Source organism: Zeugodacus cucurbitae, chromosome 6, assembly GCF_028554725.1.
Source record: "Zeugodacus cucurbitae isolate PBARC_wt_2022May chromosome 6, idZeuCucr1.2, whole genome shotgun sequence".
NCBI classification, from domain to species: domain Eukaryota; kingdom Metazoa; phylum Arthropoda; class Insecta; order Diptera; family Tephritidae; genus Zeugodacus; species Zeugodacus cucurbitae.
Window position 1 is genome coordinate 28,351,510 of NC_071671.1, and position 17,239 is coordinate 28,368,748.

Below are 17,239 nucleotides of genomic sequence, written 5' to 3' on the forward strand. Positions count from 1 at the left end.
GCATGATATTTTCAATAAATATGTAATATAATTAATGATTTTGTTATTAAATTCTCATATGGGATTTTGGTAGAACTAACCGAAAACAGAGGGTATAGTTTCTGGGCTTTTGTGGGTCGCAGTATTGAAAGTGCACGTGAAGTTTTGGTTCGCACTATTGGGTCTTTCATCCGTGATTGTACCAATACCATTCCCTAAATTGTGCAAGAGGTATATATACATTGCTAAATGATGAATGTAATGTGCAAGAAAGGGATAAACGATCACACGTACACAAGAGTTTCGGGTACTTTTGTCAATTCGCCCTTAAGAATGGCATAGAAACTTTCATTGAAACTGCGGGTACCGCTCCCTGGCATTTCACCGGAGAATTCGCCGGTACCTGTCTTGCAGGGCACCGAGGCGTACTTGGGTTGTGTGCTACGCTTTTTTTGCTACAATGTGGTAATTAGGGTGTTGTGATAGCATTTAATCTTCACAAAACTTTTAAAGTCCGATGAACAGTACTTAAATAATTATTAAATAAAATAAATGTTTTCATTATTATTGGAATTATTTTAAATTATTTCGGATATTTATTAATTTTTTTGGTGGTATTAAGTGTTATTTATTGATAAGATAGTTATATTTTATGTACAAGTGTAAATAAATAATTTCGCTTTATATAAGACAGCTATATACATAATATTTGCTATTTTATGGCTAAAGTTTTACTAAAATGAAGTACTCAATATATACAGCACTGCGTTTTTCCAAGATGGCGGCTATCTTACCACCGAGAATTTCCCACGAATAAGGTTTTCTACTGTATGTACTGTGGTCGCTTGCTGAGTGCTACCTAGTTTTGTTTTACTCATTTTAGAACCATTTTACTATTGTGAACGGTGAAAGGACAAATTACTGTCAAAATAATAAAAGTTGTTATACACAAATTTGAAATTGAAAAGGGCAGGCGGGTTGCAAACGAACAGTTATATAAGCCTGAAAGCTTCTGGAATACCGTAATTTTTGCAGATGAGAGTAATTTCAACCCCTTTAGATCGGATAAAAATAGATATGTATTAAAAAAACCAATTGCTGAGCTACAACCGCGAAATCTACGTAGTACCGTAGAACATGGTGGAGAACATGTAATGATGTGAGGATGCATGTAGTCTTCTGGTGTCGGGAATTTGGAATTCATCGATTGTACTATGTACAAGAGTGTATATCTGGGCATTTTGAAACGAAATTTATTCGGGCGACTTGAAAAACGCCCTGCAAACAGAACAGAATAAAATTACTCCGAACTATACAAAGAAATTGGTAGAATCCATGCTGAAACGTACGAAAGCAGTTGATGATAGTAAGAGGCATCCCACAAATTACTAATCGACCTAAAGTTGTATCTTTAATTGTATAAAAAATTTTAATATATTTGGTTTTTTTTGTTACTACATAATTTTCGCTGTGAGGTGCAGAATTATACTGTAATTTGTTTTTGTTGTAGATAAATAAAATAACTATAAAATCTGATTTTTTTAAGCATAAATTTAATGTTTATATCTGCCGCTTTTTTAGAAAATGTATTTATTTTTCAAGTAATACTTGCTTCAGTATTTCTTGTACGGTTGGATCACTTTGGCTGTGAGCCACTTTGTAGTTTGACTTAGCTATAAAATAGTAAACAATGAGATTGTACGCTATTTGTGCCCTTTTACCAGGTTTTTGTACCATAATGATTTCGGATACCATCACTATGGCATTGGGGCGTATCTGAGATTTAAGCAAGCTTTTGTTATCGATGTAAGCTTTTATAAGAAGTGTGATGGGGGTGTAGACAGGCTTTTGGGTATGCAGTTACAGTTGCAGGGCTATATTCAATTACGTCCACGTTGGTAACCAACCCGCCGTCCAATAAATCCGATGGACGGTTTAAAGACTGAGAACGTCTGAGCAGCAATGCGCCGCGGTCAACAATTAAAAATAAAGTTTGACATCGAGAAGCAGCAATCATAACCTTCACCCCTGCTCTCTGAGAGCACTCATCAGCAACTCGGTATAAAGGAATTCGAAAAAGTCAAAAGATAAGCTCAGGATTATCGTGTCGAAGTAGAAAGAAAACAGACTGCCTACCTCGCGATCGACCACAACACGAGCGGAATGGGATAGATACCGATAGCTGAAGAGCGAAGCTAGACGCATGTGCTGACAAAATAAAGAACTAGAAATTTCTATGAAAATATGCGACGACTAAGAGAAAATTTAAGGACCGGAGCATACATTTTTTAGGACTTCCAGGGATAATCAAGTGGTTGATGCCCACGGTATACTGAATTGGTGGCGAACCCGATACTGCAATCGATGACGATGAAAGAAATATTCCATTGCCCGATTATGAAGAAGAATACGGAGTAATTGGACACTGAAGACAAACAAAGCGGCGGCGCCTATGAATTGTCGGATTGCATGCATCAGCTTGGTCGACTAAAGGATGTCCGACGATTGAAACCCAAGTGTGTTCTGCCCAACCCACAAACCAACCACGGCAAATCTTGAAGAAGACTCGAGAAAAGAGGCTCGATTTTAAAGATGCTTTTGACAGCCGAAAGGACCTTTATGCTGCTATGTCCTTACTTGGTATCCCTGCAAAATTAATACGGCTATGTAAACTGACGTTACGCAACACTAAAAGCATCGGAAGAATCGAGAAGGACGTCTCCGAGCCGTTCGACGCCAAACGAGCTGAATAGAAAAGTACAATCTTCTGTACGGGTACGTGTATAGCTACTGACGTTAGCGAATACCGCAGGCGATGAAACGATGAGCTGTGCGAGTTATACGACGACATTGACATAGCCCAGAAAATAAAAAAAAAACATCGGCTGGGCTGGCTAGATCAAATTGTCCGAATGGATGAAAGTACTACAGCTTCGATGGAAAGATGAGATGAATGATGCGCTATATATCCTATATAATATATGTACATTCCACGGAAACTTGATTAGCTACAATGGTAGCACGTCGGGAAACTACAGAACTGATTCTTCACTAGATCATATTAATGGGAAGAATGTTGAATACTGGTAGTCTTACTGAAAAATATTTTTAATAAATAAATCATGAATCATAAAAATGTCAGAATTTTATAAATTTTGAACGCGAAACATACTTCCAATTGTTCATTCAAAACGAAAAATGGGATTAGAATTTCTCAATAAGATCAATTTAGAAAACATCGTAATTTTTCAAACAATATTTACTTCGTTTCAAGGTTTTTGATGCAAAATACTTTGTAAGAATTTACAATCTTTATTGATGTACAAATTTTATGATATTTGTTATATAAGCTTGACCGAAAAGTTTTATAATTTTTTAAAAAGTTATCATCGAAATAAAAGAACATCGAATTAAAATATTTCGATTTTGGAGGCTAACTTCGAAAATGGGAAAATACAAGTTTTTTACTTATGACTTTCTCCTTGAAATAGCTTGATCGAATTCATTCAAAAAATTGTTGTGATCTGCGTCCTTCAGTAGATTGAGGTAAATAGTCTATCATGATGTGAAATCCTGTTCCAGTAGCCAGGTGTATTAAACTGGCGACTATACTTCAGTAGTCTCACAATTATGGGGTGTAAATTTGTGAATATATTATGCTGTTTAACATAAATTAGTTATTAACAAAAATTACCAACCGATTTGTTAGTTAAAAATATTTAATAAATATATGTATGTATTTCCAAATTGGATGTTATAAATATTGGAGAACTAATATCTAAGTTATGCAACTTATAGTTAACATTCATGTATATCGTTCTTGATAACTGGCCAGATACCATATATAATTAAATATTTTAATTTTATCATTAGTCTTTTTAATAAAGATTAAAATAATAAATCATATATAATGGAATATTATAGCATATATTTTCAATTTTCCTGTTGAGTATTTTCAATATACTCACATTTCACTCTATATTACACCTAATTCTGTTTTTACACGAATTATTTTTACACGAATTTGAAATAACACGAGTAAATACGAAAAAATATTTCTATTTTTACACGACATAATTTGAAATAACACGAATACAAAAAAAAAACAAAATTACTTTTTTTACATGAATTATTTGGATTTAACACGTTTTTTTTCAATGAATTTTTTTCTACTTAAAATAATTCTGGTGTGTATTCTGAGTTATGTCTATGTATGGGTAATTTCTGTTTAATTTCTGTGTAATTTCTGGAAATGCGGGATTCCCCGAATTATTGAAAAAGTAAAAACGTACATAATGTATTGTACACACAATTTAGTTCCTATTTGACAATTATAATTGAAAGATCGTTCGTTTTTGCTGATTTTTAACAAGTGCTAAGTAAAATAAAGTAGAAGCTCATATAATTTTGGTAGACCAATAATAGGTTAGTTTCAAATATTTAATTTTAGATTTTTGCATTTTTGATTAATAAAATATATTTTGGTAGCCATACCCATGTTACATAATTCTCCTGCATTAAAAATGAGGAAAGCGATCAGCTTAGATACCAAAATCAAAATTTTAGATCAACTTGCAACGGGACAAGGCGCAACGGTTGTGGGAAATAATTTCGGAATCCATGAAGCTACTGTAAGAACAATTAAAAAAAATGAAACGGCAATTAGAGCATCAGTATGTTCTGGAACAAAATTAAGTGCAAAGTCATCATCGTATGTAAGGGATGTTGTTAAAGAGAAAATGGAAAAAGCTTTGGTAATCTGGATAGAAGACAAATCCCAAAAGAGAATACCAGTAGACGGACTTGCTATCAAGCAGACAGCATTAAGAATCTATAAACGTATCCAGGAAATTGATCCAGATACATCATCTCAGTCAAAACAACATGCATTTTCCGCAAGTACTGGTTGGATGACTGGTTTTTTAAAAAGACACGCTCTCCACAATATAAAAATTAAGGGAGAAACTGCATCCGCTGATGAATTGGCTGCTAAAGAATTTCCCGAAAAACTAAAAAAAATTATTGAAGATGGAGAATATACTCCAGACCAAGTTTGGAATTTAGATGAAAGTGGCCTTTTTTGGAAGAGAATGCCTAGAAGAACTTATGTAGCAAAATCGCAGAAAACAGCCGGTGGTTTTAAAGTAGCAAAGGACCGTATTACGTTGTTGTTTTGTTCCAATGCTTCACGAGAACGTATTCTTAAGCCACTCCTAGTACATCGTGCCTTAAGACCACGTTCCATGAAAAGTGAAGATTTCAATAAATTGCCTGTACACTGGATGGCGAACAAAAAGGCTTGGGTAACCAGTGCAATTTTCACAGAGTGGTTTCAGAAGCACTTCATCCCAGAAGTTAGGCGCTACATGAAAGAAAAATTTTGTTTTTTGCCGCCTAATACCACTTCCCTTATACAGCCACTAGACCAGGGGATAATTGCTACGTTTAAAACGTATTACATAAGAAGTTCATTTCATTATGTTGTAGAAAAACTTGATAATTATGAGGAATCATCAGTCATAGATGAATGGAAACAATTTTCTATAATGGACTGCATTAATCAAGTCAAGATCGCGTTAGATTTATTAAAGCCATCAACTTTGAACTCGTGTTGGAAAAATATTTGGCCAGAATGCGTAAAATGCAAAGATCCTGTTATCGATAATAACGCTGAACTTGCTGATATAATAACAATGGCCAATGCAATCGGTGGGGATGGATTCGATGACCTATCGTTAGCAGATGTAGAAGAATTGTTGGTAGATGAAAGCTTGAGCGAAAATGAAATTATCGAATTCACCCTTGAGACTCGTTATGATAAAGAACATAGTGACAGTGACGAAAGAGATCGTCCAATTTTGAAAGCATCTCTAATTAAAGAAGGTCTTGATCTCGCTACAAAATTAGGTAGTCATTTTGAACAACATGATCATGACGAGGAACGAGCTGCCAAATTTCAACGTGAACTGAAATCATTAATGGCATCTTACAGGGAAGTTTATAATGGGTTAACGCGAAATAAAACTCAATCTAAGATAACTGATTTCGTTCAAAAATCTACTGATGTCCCAACACAGTCGGCTAGAAATCATAATGATCAACAAAATCATTCCAGTGATGGCAGTGATATTGTAGTCTTTCGCAAACGTTTACGTTTATTATCAGACAGTGACAATAAATAAAATTGTTTAATGTTTAAATTTTTCTTATGGTTGTACTTTATGTTATTTAAGTTTTTTGGCAATGAATTTCTGATATTATTTTTTTTATGAAATCTAAATTTTAATTTATTTTATTATCATTTAGTTTATTTAATAAATTAAAACGAAAATAAATTCTTAAAATAACTACAACAATATTTTTTTTATATTATTTAGTCTAATTTTAACTTATTTTTTGAGGTCTAGAACCAATCTATTATTTTTGTACTTGGCCAGTATCTTTTTTTACACGATTTTTTTTTACACGAATTTCTCGGGAACCATTCTATCGTGTAAAAACAGAATTAGGTGTATATACATATTTTCTCTTACGCTGCCATTACACGGGAAAAACTTGCTTTCAAGTCGATCACACGAACTAATGGTCAAAATTGGCATAAATTGAATTGAAAAGCCATGATGTAGGCTGCAGGCAACTTGATATTCAATTATGGTTACAGATATGCCGTCGTCAAGAAAACTGCTTCCATTTATCACAAAAATGGATTCATAAGACTTTATTTTTAAATCATTCTGTAGATATGTCGGAAGATTCATGTTCCATAAAATGCACTGTTTGTGTACAATCTCAACTTTATTCGTCATAAATTTTAAAATTTTAATACTAGTAATTTGAAAATTTTAGAACTCTGCACTCAGCTGATCATTGTTTGATCATCAACTTAAGTTTCAATTGAAACGCTTCTTGCCTCAAAAGTAAGATTCAAGTTCGAAAAGTAAAAGTGTGGTACTAAGTGTGAGTGTGTGGCAACTTGAAAGCAAGGGTTAAGTGCATGCTGAATTAGATTCTTATTAGTACATATTGTTGCCCCGTTTTTATGAAAACTTTGAAATGAACAACATTAATGATTAATTCAAACTGATTAAAATGAGACACACACATACATATGTATATATGTCGAATACTTATCCACAACTTAATTCGCAGTTGCTTTTATACTTACAAATGAAAATATATAATTATGAACATTATATTATTATAAGATTGTTAATTTTTAATCGCGCTTGTGCTTGAAAAGTACTGAATCGACTACTCTGGAGGAGATTTATGAGTACTCCATCCATGAAAACATTTCGTAAAACGTTTAGACTCCTTATTTTTCAGAGTGAGGAAAAGCTTTCGAGGCTTATCTGGTTGTTTGATGCGTAAGTGTTGTATATAAACCTAAAACGAAAATATCATATTAATAGAAAAATCATTCAGGATTCAGGAATCAAATAATATTGCAATTTAGGAATTGAATATAACTGTTCTAAAAAATTTTTAGATGAACTAATGTATAATAAATGTATAATTGGCATTATCACAAACAATCAATATATAAACACATCTTTGCATAGTGTTTAAAATCTTACCTGCGCTGACTTATACGCCAATTTTATTTCCACTTCACTACATCTGGAACCAAGCCATAAAAATACTTGTTCACCATTGTCCAATATCATTATGTCATCATCTGCCAAATCGTCTTGACAAAAATCAGTACATTTTTCTGCAACAGTGAAATAACCTTTCTCATTAGAACATCGGAAAAGTCGGGTATAATTCATAAAGTCAGCATCTCTCTCATAAGTTTTGCGTCCACCCAAGGCAACCCAGAAAAAGTTTTCTGGTTCTTCTCCTTCGTTTAAAATCTAGATGAAGTAAAACAACAAATCTTTAAGGGATATTACATTTTGGAACAGTTGTCGATATTACCTGTAAACTAACCCAAGGATTATTAAACATTTTCTCAGCGATTTCTTGGACAAGCTTTGCTTCCTCTGGTGCAGACTTTGAACCCAACCAAACGTAAACTATTCCCGATTGCGCTTCATCTTCAGTGTCAAAAGGTACATATAAAATATAACTACAAAGATGTATAACATTAGTAAGGTATTATTAGAAAAAATCGAAATTAATATAAATTTACCAAAATGCTGAATTCAAATTTGTGGCATCTGGCTGGATTTGAATAAGGCGAGTACACAATGCCCCACCATTTGAACGTAAATGAAAGAACTCGACGACAGGTTTTATATTAGAATCTTTCGCTTTATCCTTTCGTTTCCCGGTATGAATTATAAACTTGCGTTTAAAATGGGCCATGAATTTCAAATTTTCTTGTTGTTGATGAATGCGCACTACTTCCAATTCTTCTCCAAACATGGCCTTGAATTTCTTTTGTAAAGTAAATGTAAATGTCAACCAGCCCATATTGCTCGCATTTCGTCCCTGCCAAAAATATACTACGCATTGAATCTCATCATCGGACTGTTTGATGTCATCCACTTCGTCTTCTTCGTCGACGGGTATGCAATAGCGGCACAAAAACACATAACACTCTCCAGTATAGAAATTGCCCAACTCTTCTTCTGGCAAACGTACAAATTTTTTTCCTTCCAATACGAAAGCTTCCATTGCTTCAAGATCGTAGTTCCAATCCTCTTCTAGTTGTTCAGCTTCATTAAGGGGCATTGCATTTTGGCGTGGCATAAAAAGAGCTGCTAAATCAGCACGAGTTTCCTGCTTACGAGCCCATTTAGTCAAGTCTGCGCCGGTTTTAGCAACAGATTTAGCTGTTCTTGTAAAATCTACAGCCATAACTTCGTCCCAACCAACAAATTTAGATTTGAATATTTGAGATTCCGTTTCTTCCTGCAATCGAGTGACCAATGCAAAAGCTGGGCGATTTATCATCTGAAACAGTTCTCGCGACAACTTTATTGCAGCTGCTCGCACCAGTCGGGTCGATTTTTTACCAAACCATACAAACAAATCTGTATAACAGTCCAATATGTAAACATTTTTACTATTCAATAGAGTATGAACCAATTTTTGGTCTGTCAATTCTACTTGAGGCAGCTCCAAATAGCCCATACCGAGTTGAACCTGATAAAGACGGGGAATAACAGGCTCAAAACACTCTGGAACATGCTGAGATATTTTTTTCTTTGACACGTCGTCTGAATCAATTCCAAAGTTCTTCCAAAAGTCATCACTTTCTTCTCCTGCAAATAATATATTAAAAATAGACTAAATAATATAAATGCGTATTTTTTACTTACCCTGTATTTCTACAATTATTTCGCATTTATTTTTCCGCTCGGTTTTGTTAATTTTTTCTGCCATCAGTCGTGTTTTGGAGTTCAATGTACTTTTTGATGCACACCCAAGCCAGATATATAATTTGATACCACAGTCTAACATAAAAGCAAATCGGGGATCAAGGGAATCAAAATGTAATGCAACGGGTTCCAAATGAATCGATGAACCAGCGGAATGCACACGATATAAACGTTTGGTATATAACATATCTTCAACTGTGTAAAAACCTGTGGCCGTACGACCGCCTTCAATATATGTTACTTCAGTATCAAATAGTTCCAAAAATTCTTCGGATTCATCATCTATAAAGAAAGCATAAATTGAGATTGCATAGATCAAATTTATTGAAAGTGAATTCAAAGACTATGGATAATCGTTACAATAACAACAAGTAAATAGTTGCTTATGTATGTACATATGTATATGAATAGGCAAATTCAAATAGAGAAAGTAAGATTACATAAAAATACTTGTAGATATATCGTTTTAGTTTTTGGGGATTAGAAATAGAGGCTAAAACGAATGAATTTATATTGCCAGGACAGTCAGGTCTACGTAATCGCAACGGATCCGTAAGTACGAAGGAGTAGGAAACCTTAAGAATTCTTCAAATTAACTTTTGAAGTCTTTTTTCTCCTTAACTGCAAGTGAGAATATAAAGTAATACTAATATACATATTTATCTATCTATTAATCTATTCCCACCATTTAAGAAGAACAATCAGATATTGGGACTACAATGTCTTGTATAAATTACCTAGCAGCCCCCAGAAATATCTAAATTTTTACACACTCTCCCATGCATATGTATGTACTTCCTCCTTTTTGCGAGGGGTCATTAAAAAAGAGTCAAATTAAGAAATTTCGAGCATAAAATTATATTTTTTTTTGTAATGAGCTAAAACATGATTACCACTTCTAGTCTTTGATATCCGTTGAATTCGACTCCATAAGGCGAGCTAATATTTTGCTCTTCAAGCCGCTGCACAAGTTTCGTACTCGATTTTCGAGCACGTATTTGGAGGATCTGAAATTTTGTTCAGCAAGATGCTGCAATTGCTTGATAATCGATTATCGTATTCTCTTCAACCTTCAAGACGATTTTCAGTTTCTGATGAAGATTCTCAATGACGGCGTCTTTTGGATACTCTCCCCTGGGTATTTCCAAAAAGTTGAGATCTATGAAGATCATTTGAGCTTTTTAAAATGAAAACAAATTTAACTGTCTTGGTACAAAGTACTAAATTATTTGCTTAATATCTATAAAATTGTAATTGAAAAATTCTAAGAACTACTCGAGTCACTAAGCTTTTTGAATAGTTAAACGGTACAATATATTATTTATCAAAAAAATTAAAATAAGATGAATTTAGTTCTGAAAAGAACTGATGTTTCGTTTTGATCATTTTTAATTTTCCCAAAATATTCAGAGTGACAGCGTCTGATGTGTTCATGTTTTTTTAGGTAATTGTAATTTAGCGTTGTGAGATTCAAAACAAAAACTCTAGTGATATGTAGTTAGGCTGGTAAACATTAGGTAAACGCGTATGTGTGCTTACAGTATGTATGTTTACAGTTAATATTTTAAAGACAATTGCTGGCATATGTACATTAATAGTCGTGTAGATATTTTTTACTGAAATTAGTACCCTCAAATAGATCAAGGAATATTCTGGAAAAATTATTGAAATCTGTAATCATATAAAATGATACATTATTTTTGTATTTAAAATGCAGTAGTTCGAATAAATAATAATAAGCTATCGATTTGACAGTTAATATGCTATATTCTTTTGCCTGTCGAGTTGCCCCGTTATGGTATTGCCTAACCTAGTAGCTTGAGTGGCGACATTTTTCAAATATCTTACAATTTTATATCAATATACTTATCAATATCTTTCGAATGGAATGCCCAAATTTAATAATTTAAAAAGTTATATAATGGTATTGAAGCACACTTAAACATATTATTAGCTGTGATAAGCATTATTTCTAAAGTATAAATAAAAAAGTTTTTATAGCTGTGACAATTATATATATATTTTTAATATGATAAATACACTTATTGTGACAAAACTATAATAGTTAGACATATGCTGTCGCGACATAATTATATTATCTGCAATTTGTAGTACATTATTTTGTTCTATATTCAATAGTTTTCGCAGTGTTCGCGATTTCAGAAGTTTTTTTGGTAATTTTTTCACACCTTGGGTTACATTATTGGAGTTTTAGTATGGATCCCTAATATAGCCTATGTTCACCACAGATAGTGTAGCTTCACAACAGCGAAAAATTTTTCAAATTGGTCAAGTAGTTTTGGAGCCTATTCAAAGGAAACAAACAGTCAAATCATTTATCTTTATAATATTACTAGCAGACCGCTCTAGTTTCGCACGGGTTTAAATAAACATTTCAAAAGTTATAAAGTGCGAGCTTGTATATTTCTAATATTTTGTTCTTCAAGCCGCTACAAACGTTCCATAATCTTGAGGGTCGATTGGAAGGGCGTACTTGGAAGGTTTTCAAATTTTGTTCAGCAAGCAACTGCGAGAGCTAGTTACTCGACTCTCTCTCGAGAATGACTTGCAAGGCAATCTTCAGTTTCAGATTAAGACTCTCTATCACGTAGTCTTTTTGATACCTTCACCTGGGAACTATTTCCACAAAGTTGAGATTCTAGCAATAAATATACAGCCCTATTCTGAAAAAACCTCATAACTGAGTTGTGAGGAAAAATTTGTGAGGTTTCATGTGACGTATATTTTGTGAGTCTATTCTGGCTCGAACCTCATAAGAAAAAAGCTTAAAAAAGTCACCAATTGAGGTGAAAAGCATTTTGCTGTCAAACAGTTGTTTCAAAAGAAATAAATTCAAAATAAATACAAATTGATGTAAAATTTGTAAACAAATGAAACAAATGAAATTGCGTATTTACAGTCGAAAGTTAAAAAACAAAAGAATTATAAAACAAGTAAGGAAGATATGGTTTTTGACCCATAAGTGGGCGGAATTACGCCCATTTAAAATTTTGTATACCATTTTGAGAGCAGCTCTTCTGTACCATCTTTACAATGAAATTTAAGGTTTCTGGTTGTTTTCCTTACTGAACTTACTGAATTTTTAGTAATTTTCAATATAACCTTTGTATGGGAGGTGGGCCGTATGACCCGATTTCCTTCATTTTTGGACGGTATAAGGTAGTACCTAAAAGAAACGACTCTAGAAAGTTTCCTTGATATAGCTTAATTAGTTTGCGAGATATGTACAAAAAACTTAGTAGTGGGCGGAGCCACGCCCAATTCCCCAAAAAAATTACATCCAAATATGCCCCTTCCTAGAACAAGCCTTTGTACCAAATTTTCGGTTATCGCCATTTTGTGGAAGTGGCAATGGTCCGATTACTCACATTTTCGAACTTAACCTTCTTATGGTGCCAAGAAATACGTCTTCCAATTTCATTTTCATTAAGATATCTCAATTTTTACTCAAGTTACAGCTTGCACGGACGGACGGACAGACGGACGGACAGACGTCCCGGATTTGAACTTTTTTCGTCACACTGATCATTTTGATATATATAACCCTATATCTAACTCATTCAGTTTTGGACTTGCAACCATATAATACTCTCGTAGCAATTTTGTCGCGAGAGTATAAAAATAACCTGGGTGTAAATCTTCGTCTATAGAGGCTGTGCGTCAGTGTCCTTTGCTTTACAAAAATGCGTCCTTATCGGATCGTAGAGTTTTAGGACTTAGGCAGCAAATCGCTCAAAAAATGAAAATGCAAGGTACGTCCAAATTGCTCCAGATTCGGTTAAACACAATTATTCGATAACTGAACTTTTATAGAGGCCATTTTTTCAAAGAACAATTCCTCCATGCTCGTTATAGCATGCAAATATTTACACATTTGTTTACAAATATTGCTAAAAACCAAAACAAACACAAATATTTTTGTATTGTGATGGCTGCTTTCACACGTCACAGATATTTGAGAAAATTGTGAGCATTTGAGCTTTTGAATTTTCTCCAGCATAAGGTAATCATCACAAAATCCAAAAACCTCACAATAGTGAGTGTGGTGATTTTTGTGAGGGCATGAGAATAGGGCTGATAGCCTATGTTACTCGGGGTGAATTTACAATGGTGAAAGAATTTTTGAAATCGCCACAGTTGTTTTTGAGTTTATTTCTTACAAACATACATACAAATCTTTCCTCTTTATAATAGTAGTATAAATTATTAGTATAGATAGAGATAAAATACTTATTTAAAATTAACAAGATGTAAAAAATAATGTACTCACTTTGTTCCTCACGTATTGTACGGCAACGAGCACCTAAGTAATTACGTAAATTAACTGCATGTATTGCAGCGCATGCGCGCTTGTCTAGCGTTGCTTCATTACCAATCCAAAAATATATTTGCCATGCTAGTTGTCCTAACTCATCCAAATAAGTTTTAAGAATTATGTAGCAATCTCCTTCGTAAAACTTTCCGTGAGCTACTTCTTCGATTTTGTTTGGTAAAAAATTTTCTATTTCCCATATAGTTAGGCCGGAAAACTGGCCGTCTTCTTTTTCAAAAAATTTGGAATAATCCAAATGCGGTTTTTCCAATGATTCATCCCAACGCTTTGGTTTTAGCGATTCAGGTTGTAAGTCCTCAAATGAATCCTGGGATTCATCTTTATCTTTAGCTATGTCCTTCATGCCTTTTAAAATTTTTGCAGAATCTTGTTCAGAATCGGACCGGGGACCACGACGAAGACGAATTTTGCGCGCAGTAGAATCCTTAGTGCTAGATACTGCCGGTATTGAAGCTGGAGGTGCAGCTCCAGCTAGCAACAATTGAGTTTGTAGTGAGAAATCAATGTTGTAGAATTCTATACCAGCACCTTTAACAACCTCACATGGTTTTGGTGGCATAATTAAATCAGGATTATTTCGTAAATCTAGCTGGTCTAAGCCTTCAAGCAAATGAACGGCCTCTGGTAAAGTTATAAGCCTATTTGAGCTCAAATTTAGCTTTTTTAAAGCTCCACAACGGCATAAACCTTCAGGAATCATCTCCAAGACATTGTTAGACGCAGAAAATACTTCCAGAGAACACATTTTTCCTATTCCCGAAGGGATTCCATCAAAATCTAGGCGATTGTCGTTTAGAAACAGTCGTCGAAGGTACGTTAATTTACATATAGACGCTGGTAAAGCAGTTAATTGATTGCGTGATAAATTTAGTATTTCAAGTTTTTGCCAAAATTCAACACTAGAGCTTAGCTCAGTAATGAGATTGTCACTAAGGTTGATACGTTTTAAATTTGGTAAATTATATACGCAATCTGGTATTTTTGGCAACATATTTTTTGAGATGTCTAATTCAGCTAAATTTGATAAACTGTCCAACGTAGTAGGGAAATTTAATAAAGTACGTTGTGTGTTCCGCATATTAAGACTTTCAAGGTTTTGAAGAGATGGCAATTGTCGAAGCTGAAATAATTCCAATGGGTTATCCGCTAAATTTAAAGTTTGTAAATTCGCGAGACGACGTGTTTGTGGAGGTAATGTTTCCAAACGATTGTTTGAAAGATCAAGAAAAAGTAAATCAGTTAAATGAATAAATAGCGCCGTAGGAATTGATTCAATTTGATTATTGCTTAGATTCAAAACTAAAAGGCTTTTAGCTCGTTCCAATCCTTCAGGAACTTCCTTAAGCTTGTTATGGGATAGATCCAAAGTTGTTAGCTCTTCTAACCGAAAAAGTTCTGGAGGAATTCCGCTATTTTTAATTTGATTCTTTCGAAGGTTTAGTGAACGTAAGCAAGGGAGTCCTGTCAATTCTCCAAATAGTTTCTCTAATTCATTACTTTTCAGTGAGAGGTGTTCTAGTTTAAATAAGTTTCCAAGTTCTTCCGGAATTTCGTGAAGATGTGTGTCGTCTAATGTTAGCCATTGAACCCTATTCATCTCTTTAATAGCTGCCGGAAATTTTGAGTCCTATATAAATATATAAAGTAGTAGAAAAGAGGGGGAATATTTCATATGCCATATGCTGTATAAATAAAGGAATTATATGTACAACTTACACTAAAATCATTTTTAGAAAAATCAACTCCACGAACAAATGGCAAAACTCCTGTAGCCATACTTGTAAATTTTATTACTAAATTTCAGCTCAGATAAAATATAAACAGTCCTTCAGACAAAATCTAAATAAATACCTACACCCCAATCTATTGTTATTATGATTCATTTCTATCGATAAAACGTGTATATCGGTATATCGAATATCGGTATGGTCTTAGGGTCCTGCTACACCTTCAATATGCATCGTGATATTTGGATCGCGATCTATATTGAATATTGATGGATTACTTCGCGACTGCTAGACGTTCAGTATATATTACGTCAATATTTATACGATGTTGTTAGTGTTTTCATATGAAAAAATATTTAAAAAATTTATTTGTTTATTTTTTCGTACATTTTTTCATAAAATTTCGGAAGAAAACCTAGGAAAATCATGTTTGGCTATCAATTCATTATATGTATCCAATATTTGGACGTTATCAAAAAACCTTTGGCAGATGAGTTGCATAGCTCTGGCAAAGATTCTATTGTAAACAGTATAATTCATGTACAATTATTAGAATAAAGTTAATTTTAAAATTTTGTCACTGTTGTATTTCACCAATTCGGACTTGTAAATCACAAAAATGCTACACATTCAATATTTATCTCGCGATCCACGATCCGCGATCTGGATTTCAAAATATTTAAATATTTTGTGATATGGATCGTGATCCATCAATATTGCATGCTAAAGGTTCAATAAATACCGCGATACAGGAAATATCACGATAAATACTGAACGTGTAGCAGGCGCCTTACAACATGAACTCACTTAAGTTTAAAAAGACGACTTTATATGTTAACCCAGCACATCATGTATTATAGATAGTATGTTTACTATGAAAATAATCTCGTTTTAATCTCATTCAATAATCTAACCCTTTACATATAGCTAACGCTGCCGTTACACGCGAAAGAACTTGCGTTCCAGTTGATCACACGAATTAATTGTCAAAATTGGCATAAATCGAAAGCCGTCGTGAATAGGCTGCAGGCAACTTGATATTCAATTATTGTAACAGCGATGCCGTCGTCAAGGAAACTGCTTCCATTTATCGCCAAAATGGATTCATAAGTCTTTATTTTTAAATCATTCTGTAGACACGTCGGAAAATTCATGTTCCATAAAATACATTGTTTGTGTACAGTTTTGTAAAAACGGAATAATAAATTATAATAATAATTTTAATACTTGTAATTTGAAATTGGAGAACTCTGCACTCAGCTGATCATTTCTTGATCATCAACTTGAAATGCTTCTTGTCCGCAAAAATTGAAAGCAAGATGTCTTTCAAGTTCAGAAAGTGAGAGTGTGGTAGTAAAAATGTGATAGCAGCTGTCATCGATTGGCTAACTGCTATAGACAAGCCAATCGAACAAACTCTCCAACTGGCAGTACTGAAATCGAATTGTCTATACTTGGTCGCACTGAACTCTTCTACCACCGTCCATGTCTTACCTTTTCTGCAACAAATTTAATTTATATTAAAGTTTTGTATTCAATAAATTCAATACAAAAATACTACGATTTATCTTCACCTGCCATTTTCAATTTCAAATTTGTGTATAACATTTTTTATTATTTTGACAGTAATTGTTCACTAAAGTAAAATGGTTCTAAAATGTGTAAAACAAAACTTGGTAGCACTCAGCAAGCGGCGATAGAATTTTTAATGAGGTTGTTGTTGCTTTCACATGTAAAATTGTTGACAGACAAGCAGTGCCCAAAGATAGCGAGCAGAGAATAGTTGTATAAAACGAGATAATTTTATAATCTTGGATTATCCAGAGAGGATATGGGAAATCTCGTTTTTT

General features: G+C 33.7%; 2 protein-coding genes across 2 annotated transcripts; one reads left to right on the forward strand and one right to left on the reverse strand.

Moving 5' to 3' along the window:
- Positions 1–3,986: 3,986 nt before the first annotated feature.
- On the forward strand, positions 3,987–7,153 carry LOC128922795 (tigger transposable element-derived protein 1-like). Its single transcript, XM_054234697.1, has 2 exons — positions 3,987–4,404; positions 4,468–7,153. The coding sequence occupies exon 2, from the start codon at positions 4,476–4,478 to the stop codon at positions 6,159–6,161; it is 1,686 nt and encodes a 561-aa protein (XP_054090672.1). The 5' UTR covers positions 3,987–4,404; positions 4,468–4,475; the 3' UTR covers positions 6,162–7,153.
- Positions 6,982–15,545, reverse strand: LOC105219354 (protein flightless-1). The gene is made up of 7 exons (XM_011195426.3): positions 15,379–15,545; positions 13,600–15,289; positions 9,249–9,590; positions 8,114–9,191; positions 7,900–8,050; positions 7,557–7,835; positions 6,982–7,365 (listed from the first exon to the last, which is right to left on the reverse strand). Exons 1-7 carry the CDS (start codon positions 15,436–15,438, stop codon positions 7,231–7,233), a joined length of 3,735 nt encoding a protein of 1,244 aa, XP_011193728.1. The 5' UTR covers positions 15,439–15,545; the 3' UTR covers positions 6,982–7,230.
- Between the last annotated feature and the right edge of the window lie 1,694 nt (positions 15,546–17,239).